Raw genomic sequence first — 8,196 nt, forward strand, 5'->3', positions numbered from 1 at the left:
TAACTTTTTTCTAATAAACGCAGATATCCCCTTTATTTGTAAGCAGGCATTTGTCTATCTTTAGTTCTGACAAATCTTACACTAACCCCGTGTACCATAGTCCAGCCCCTAATCTCTTGCATGTACTTTAAATTACTTTTTAAATATTTTATATTTTTGTTTTTAATTATTTTTCTTCCTGATGGCGTTACTTTTAAGTCATTTTAATGTTTCATGCTTCTTTTTAGTTCAGGAGGGACCGAGGTAATGCGTTTCACTACATAACATGCATCTGACAAATAAACGATCTTGAACTATTTAATATAATGCCAACATCTTTTTAAAAGTCTACTGCAGCAGCTGTATTCATGTTATTCTTCAGTCATAACTATAAGCTCCATAAACCCACTGAGTGCATTAAATTAGCGAAACCATGTAACAGGGACACACATTCAGTCAGGTTATAATTGAAAGTGACTAAAATCTTGCAGTTAAGTTAGCGTTTTATAGCCTACATTCTTTCCTAAAGTAAATTCCATTTCTTACTCTTTACTCACCTTTTTCCTCATACTGCTACATTCTTTACTTAAAGAGCCGACATCCACTCCAAAAACCAAAAATTACAGAAAATGCACCTGATAAATGGAAACGGCTCAGAAACTTTTATTTCTAATAAAATAAAGGTTCGATAACAATGAAGTCTTTATTTAAACAAAAACTTGGTCAAACACAAAAGCAAATATTTTCATGTAATTATTTAGTAATATGGGATGCAGTCCTTAATTTCTACTTTAATAAAAAAAATTAAATAAAAAATGAAAACCTAAAGCACTACTCAGACAAAAAAAAGGAAAAGATGCATAGGTTGACTACAATTATTAAAATTTACCTTAAGACTATACAAGCTTTTCACTAATCTGTTAGTTCTAATTCAACTGTTGTTTTGTGGCTTTCCATATTTAAAAATGATAATTTAACACTCTAAAGCTTGAAATAACAATGGAGTGTTGATCAAAAAGACATTGTCAAGAGAACACCCCAAAATTCAATGAATGGGCAGACAAAACAAAGCTCAAGTCCCTGTGTGTGAGGAAATAGCACAGACAAAAACACTGAGCCGCGAGGCCCCCCCCCCCCCCCCCCCCGACAGACCTTTGCACAGACCCGTAATGCACACAACCCTAATCGTGTGGCTCACTAACCTGCCTAAACACCACAGCAGATATAAAAATGAAGGCCATGGCATCATGCCCCTTTGTTCATTATGACCACTCACCTTTAATACACTGGAGTGTTATTTTACACTAAAAACTAACACTGGATCTCCAACCCACTAAATGGACCCGAAATGGCTCTAAACTATTAGGGTGCACTGGAGAGAAAACACCAAAGCTATAAGACAGACAGTGAGTCTATGCAAACTAATTATACTGAGCAAAATAACATTTCAGGAACACTAAATAAGGAGTGCTAACGTGCTAACTGAATGTAGCATCGTTGTGTTAGCAAGCAACTCCATAAATAGATTCATAATAGAGGGTAAAACAAGGAATGTGAAAGTGTTTTCCTTTGCTGAAATGGCAAGTCTTGTACTAGGCCTTCCTATACACTCAAAGGCCTTTTCTTTGGCAGCTGTGACAGACAGGATAAAGATGCGAGAGCTACATTACCCAGAATGGTCACTTTTCACGGCTGACTAGAGAAAATAGTGACAAAATATGCTTGCGTATTTATTTGAGAAAAGGCCAGTTTTGAGGTTGTAACAGAGCCCTCTGGCTCTTCTGTCTCCAGGTCTCCAGCTCCTTCCCAGTATAACACGGCAAATTTCAAGTGTTTCTGATTCCCAGTGCTTGTTCTAGCTCCTGCCTCCTCTGTTGCACCTAGAAAAAAAAAAACAGAACGACATTTAACCAAAAGCATCGTTCACAATCATCTTCAGACTTCAATAAGTCACAAAAAGATGAATCCTTCACTAAGCAACAAGCTTAAAACTTGCGTAACAGGTGCATAACAGAATTTGGTACAATTAAAGCGGAAAGACTGAGCCAAGGAACAAACTTCAAAAACGAAGTAGCATTGTGCAGACATGCTGAACAGGACAAGGGGCTGCTGACTGCGGTAAACAGGCAGGGAGGAAGCGGGACTCACCTTGGAGTAGAAATAGCGGCACACTGCCTCCTGGGCCCACGGCTGGAAGTAAAACTCTGCCATCCTCTCCTCCTCAGGGTTTCCCACAACGTCGGTCATAGTCTGCAGACGAGAGAGGAGCAGTCCATATTTAGCTGCCCTCGCCCAGCTTTTCAGAATGCAAGTATCCCCATTCTATCATTTATCCTGACAGACCAGCATAAGTCGAATTCCCCAAAAGGAGAAAGTTTAAAAAAAATAAAATAAAAAAAAATTTCAAAACTGTCCAATATCATATTTGTCAAACAGACATAGACTACACATCATTTACTCCAGGTGAGTTGCCAGAGGACAAAAGCTTGTTACATAATCTATTCTGTGCTGTTTTTGTGCATTGTTGCTATTTAGGGAGAGGATGAAGGCCGGGGCCTCTGTAGGAAGTCCGGTACGCAAGGCAAGCCTCGGCCAAAGAGTCATGCCTTCTCGGATGAGACTGTCCTCTCAGCTAACCCATGTACCCCTTGGCATACAGAAGCATGTTATTCATTAATTATTATTTCATATTCTTTTATATACAAGACAAATGTGCTAACAGTAATGCTAATACCAATGGTAAATACTGCTCAAAAACTGAGACACTGTTCAGCTACTCATTGGCTGATTTATCGCAATTTTGAATACATGCTTTGAAGACGGTTTTGGGCCAAACAATGACTATTTCATTGTTCTAAAGAGAATCTTAAGTATGCAGACTTTACTCTTCAGAGGCTCCCTAACTTCCTCTCCTTACTGAGACTCCTTAGCGTAATCTGCAAAATCTCTCAAATAGCATGGCCTTCAGGTTCACACTGCACATAGTCACTGCAGTAAAGGCGGCCTACCTTCAAGTCCCTGCATTGTGACTGCAGCCAATCGTTGATGAAGCCCTGGGGATCTCGGGCAAAGCTCAGCATAAACTCCCTCTGTGTCTTCAGATGACTGATGGTTTCAATTGTCTCATGGATCTGAGGGCCAACATTACAGAAATCACTAAATTTCACGACTGGCAAAAATCAGTGACGAATATTAATTGCAGTAGCCTCTGCTAACCACAGGGTGTCAGCCTTGAATGTTCTGATCAAAACACCAATAAAAGCATTAGCGAGTAGACTGATAGAACATCTCAGCCACACAGTATTATAGCTTTAATCAGTGGATGTTAAGTTCGACATCTCACACCTTGTGGTCCAAGCCAGCTATCTCCTGCTGGCTGGCTGTAGACAGCAGGAAGGAGTTCATTTGCGTTTTCAAAGTGTCGTCAACCTCCACATCAATGTCATAGCAAGCAGTTTTCTTCTGGTCATTGGGGTCCACACTACAACAGAAAAACACACACTCATCCAAGGGCAACAAATGTGACCCCAAGCCTTAAAGCAATGCTAAAACAGCAGCTAATGTATGCGGAAGTGGAGGAAATCTGCGATCAAGGTCTTGGACCGTCACCTGATGACATGGTTGATGATGATTGGCTCAGGAGGCATCAGCAAGGCGTGCAGACGCTGGGGAATCTCGGAGAACTTCATCCGCTGAGTTTCAAATATCTTAAAATTATAAGAATATTAGTCCCCCCCCTCAGAGGCTTGGCCTGGGTATCAGAAGTCTTCTGAGTAAAGTGGGTCACGCATACGCATGCGCACACACACACACACACACACACACACACACCTGCTGAAGGTACTTGTCGCAGTTGATGAACTCGCGCTCGTGAGGATCCTGCAGTTTGTGGGTCTTCACATACTGCCAGAGGGCCTGGATGATAACCGGCCGAGTCTGGGTGTGGATCCCCAGCATGCGAGCCAAGCGAGGGTCCAGCTTAAATTGAGGCGGCTAGACATCATGGCAAACAGAGGAACATGGACATGAAAGATCCCACAGGTGGCAGTCAGTTAAATACCCTCCTTTGAAAGGACAAGTGAAGCTGACCGCTGCGTATTTCACAGAAAACCAGGTAAGAAAAAAAATAAAAAATAAACACAAACCATACATCTACCTTAGTTTTACCACAGCTCATAAAAGTGCTTTAACAGTACACCCATTCATCGCATAATGTTCGGATACATCGTTTTTGGCTTGGAAGGCACAATCAAAAGCAGTTCTTGACAAAGGCAGAACCTAAATTCACAAGTAGTTGGCCAACATGGAAACGCATTATGCTAATTATGGCGGTGAGTTGGTTACGGTTAATGCTGGTTACAGTAAATCATAAAATCGGCAGTCTGGGAATATTTCGGCTTCCCTAAATGCCACAGGGAGTTTAGCTTGCAGAAGCTGTTTCTTCCTTGCTCTGGTTTATTAGGAATAACCATAGGGATGTTTACACCTGTAAAAAAGTGACCATTCTCGGCAGTAGAGAACACAGAATTTAGCATTCTGATTGCCATATATTTGAATTTCCATCTTACGTATTTATTTTTACAATGTGCAAACAAGCATGTCATAAGTTTTGTTACTGAAATCGACGTTTGACTTTGGTGTACAATTGTCCCTAATTATATTTTAGTTGTTGTTAAATTTTCTGTACTGTACTGAAACTGCATCAAACCGTGAATCTGGTTTCGTAACGAACCGTGAGTTTTGTACCATTACAGCCCTGCTTCATACGTACTGGGATGTGACACAAATGACTGATGGTGTTTTCTCACCTGGTAGTCGAGCATGAGGAGCACAGTGCAGCGAACACCGACGTCACCCGGCCTCTTCACCTGAAAGCCATCAGTCTCCTGGGTGGTGGCTGTCCTGTGCCACTGGGGGCGGAAGAGGGATTGGAAGGGTAGCCAGTTAAGCACATCATCTGCCAGGTCGTCAGTGTCTTATGAAATAGCATCCTAAACAGCTGCAGCCAGACTGACAAAACACTGGTTTCTGAAGGACTTCTCAAATCTCAACGGGCTGCAGGAACCTCCTGTACCTTCTGGAGTAAATCTTGAGTAAAGCAGAGGGCCACCTTTCGCATACTACAGGTCTGCTACTAACACAAGATACACCGTAACTGTGAAGTCTACAATTCATGGCAACTTTTTGTCCAGTGCTATAACACATAATCTATGTATAGGGTCATAGCGAGGCTGGAGCCCATCACGGGACATAATACAGGGGCAGCAGGGGTGGGATGCCCATCCACTCACACGTAATATATCACTACAGACACTAATTCACCAACCACATCCACCAGGAGCATGAGAGAAAAATCAAAGAACCAGGAGAAGATTCACAATGAACGTGGTGGAGAACTCCATTCAAACTCCATAGAGAGAGTGCTAGAGCTACTACACCCGATAACACGTACCTCTACAAGATGGTTGTCAGGGCCATACAAGTCTTTGTCAAGCTCTATAACAAGCGACTTAAAGAACGAGGAGAATTTTCTCTTCTGTTTAGTGGCTTCATATTTTGACACAGCAGCCTAAATGAAACGGATCACACCGTCACTAAACACGAACAAAGCAATTTAAATACAATGCAGGTTTTATAAATATAAAAATACCAGTAATATAGCACATGCATTTGCATACGACTTATTTTATGTGTGATAGAAAATGTTACTATACACATGTTCACCAAACCAGTGGCCTGTACTATGAAGCGGGGTTAGTGGCTTATTGGGGTAACTTGTTGGATTTAAGGTACCACAGTTTAAATGGACTTCATATTCGTTCACTTACATTTTGCCCAGACAACCTTAAATCCGGCAAGTTACCCCGATAAGCCAGTAACCCCGCTTCGCAGTACAGGCCCCAGAACTCAATGAAAAAGTATTTTGTTTGTAGACAATTACAGCTTGATACCTTCAAGAACTGAAGCATACGAGCGGGGGGGGGGGGGGACACCTAAACAACAAAAGTCTTGCACAATTCCCCAAACAAGGCGTGATTAAATCGGACTAGAGGTGGAGCGACAGACCACAGCTTTTCATGGCGCACTTACATCCTCCAGCAGCCGCCCCTCTACGCGGAGCTCCCAAGAAGCCACTGCGCCCTCCCCATCCTCGGCGTCAGGCTTCGCCGGGTTAAAAGTGTTCGATATAAAAATACGAAGCTTTCGTTTTTGCTAGAGGGAAGAAAAAAAAAAAAAGAACAATTAACAGGATTATTAATCGCTGACAGATATGGATGGATGCAACAGCTGGGACTTGACAGCCTTGGGGATTTACCTTAATCGGCCTCTTGAGGGCCTCCTGAATGTCTAGTCTCTTGCGCATTATCGTTTGGTCAAGTTTTCTCTCAAAGGCCAGCAGGTCCATATAAGCCTGAGACTCTGGGACAAGTTCTCTGATCTGCAGAGGGCAAAGAGTGGCTTCAGTTAGATGCAACCCAAGAGATGCAACAAATGTCAGTCATTCACTTGAGTGTTTTAAAGTAAATTCAGGCTGCAGTGTGGGGGGTTCAAGTGCCTTTGCAGCATAATGTGGAGCTGCACACATCACCACAGTGCGCACCAGAACGACAAACTCCTAGCCAAACTTGTGTTATTACCAGTAGAGGCAGGACACTCAGCCTCACAGGCAAACAGGCAGATGGCAGAGGAGTGTCCATTATCAACCCTTTTCACTACAGCTACACATACGGGTTGTTTCTTTTCACCTTCCTACTATTTGAATACCCAGGTTAAGTACACTGATCATGGACGACTGCTAGTGCAAGACATCAGCAACAATGAGGGATCTGAATATGCAGCGTTTTTACATTAAAGCCAGTCGCCAGGCAGCAGACTCACCCTCTGAGGTAGAATTTTGTCAGCAATCTTCTTCTTCTTAGTGCTGTGGATGCAATAATTATTCAGAATACTTCTTAACCGGGTAATGGCGATTATAAGAGCTACTGTGACTTATACTTATACATACATCTACATAAGTCCCTTTAATATAGCTAATAATCCCTTACTGTTGATTACGGCTCTGCACAGCCTGCTGCTGAACTTGCTGTATCTGCTGAGGAGCTGGTCTCTTCCGGGCCGGGTCCATCAAGGGCATTCCTGGCCGGGTCATAGGGTTGGCACCATAAGCCGGCGGACCCATAGGCGGGCCCTGTGGTGTCATTCTGCTCCCAGGAGGCATACCAGGTCTCTGTTGGGGAGGGGGAAGTTACTGCAAAAGGAAACGCTACACAAGCCACCGCAAACCAAAATAATTATTTTTCGCCCGACAGCGACACATGTGAAAAGCTGGCTACTTTAACTAAACGAGTCACATGTACAACATCATTACTAAATACAGAGTAGCAAACGATCTTAAAATAACATTTTCAAAAGTTGGTGTCCAACTTCACTACAGATAACTAATTACTAAGACAGAAAAATAGTTGGCTCGCTCCTTCCATGTTTTATTCAATAGCACTTTGCAACCAACTTTGCACAACGAACTGCAAAGATTCAAGTTGTTCTTAGTTACTGATAATTGCAAAAAATAAAACGGCTGATGTAAAAGGCATATGATTATAATATGTATAACTAAAGTCATATCGCCATGCAATCAGGCTGAATCCCTATTTTCTAACTGGATATCCTTTGTTCCCAAAGCTGCATTATACCATTGTACGTCCTACCGGATAGCCGGGCCCAGGCATAGGAGAACGGTATAGGTGATTCTGCGGCCCGGATGATGGTCCCATCCTGCCAGAGGGTGTTCCTGGAGCTATTCCTGGCGGCCCGCCACTATTTTGAGGCCCAGGATTCATCCCTCCTCCACCTACTCCCGCTGCGGCGCCTGCCTGAAATCCACCCCGAGCCGCCATCTTCTGCCATTCAAGGCAATCGCCGGCGACTGTAACCGGCGTATGCGGATCTCGCGATATCCGTGACCGGGATCCGAGATTTCCGGAAGTGGGCCGATCTCAGGAGAAGTGGACGCAAGCAATGGGCGCCTCTAAGCGTATCCAGTGCAATCCCAGTGCACCAGATTCTAATAAGCTGTATTTTTGCGACAATAAGATTTTAAAAATATGGTAATAATAGTAATTGTTTAAAAACGATGATTAGTAATCAAGAAAAGTTATTGTATATCTAAAAAAAAAATCACCGTTACATAAATTGGAAAATAGATTAAGATTTAGATTC

General features: G+C 42.7%; 1 protein-coding gene across 1 annotated transcript; it reads right to left on the reverse strand.

Annotated features, from left to right (window-relative positions):
* Positions 1 to 626: 626 nt before the first annotated feature.
* On the reverse strand, positions 627 to 7,916 carry LOC125745198 (SWI/SNF-related matrix-associated actin-dependent regulator of chromatin subfamily D member 1). Its single transcript, XM_049017789.1, has 13 exons — positions 7,686 to 7,916; positions 7,026 to 7,207; positions 6,859 to 6,901; positions 6,296 to 6,418; positions 6,070 to 6,192; positions 5,432 to 5,548; positions 4,788 to 4,889; positions 3,811 to 3,972; positions 3,589 to 3,686; positions 3,325 to 3,460; positions 2,988 to 3,110; positions 2,128 to 2,229; positions 627 to 1,859 (listed from the first exon to the last, which is right to left on the reverse strand). Exons 1-13 carry the CDS (start codon positions 7,872 to 7,874, stop codon positions 1,806 to 1,808), a joined length of 1,554 nt encoding a protein of 517 aa, XP_048873746.1. The 5' UTR covers positions 7,875 to 7,916; the 3' UTR covers positions 627 to 1,805.
* Between the last annotated feature and the right edge of the window lie 280 nt (positions 7,917 to 8,196).

This window comes from Brienomyrus brachyistius, chromosome 6 (genome assembly GCF_023856365.1).
Source record: "Brienomyrus brachyistius isolate T26 chromosome 6, BBRACH_0.4, whole genome shotgun sequence".
In the NCBI taxonomy this organism is placed as follows: Eukaryota; Metazoa; Chordata; class Actinopteri; order Osteoglossiformes; family Mormyridae; genus Brienomyrus; species Brienomyrus brachyistius.

What these genes read in the sequence shown, in the direction of transcription:
- LOC125745198 (XM_049017789.1), bottom strand. Translation starts at nt 7,874, where the DNA reads ATGGCGGCTCGGGGTGGATTTCAGGCAGGCGCCGCAGCGGGAGTAGGT. An exon ending in GTGCAGAGCCGTAATCAACA is followed by an intron (nt 6,902 to 7,025) that starts GTAAGGGATTAT and finishes TTGCATCCACAG; the next exon opens with CACTAAGAAGAAGAAGATTG. An exon ending in TAGCTGGCTTGGACCACAAG is followed by an intron (nt 3,111 to 3,324) that starts GTGTGAGATGTC and finishes GTTGGCCCTCAG; the next exon opens with ATCCATGAGACAATTGAAAC.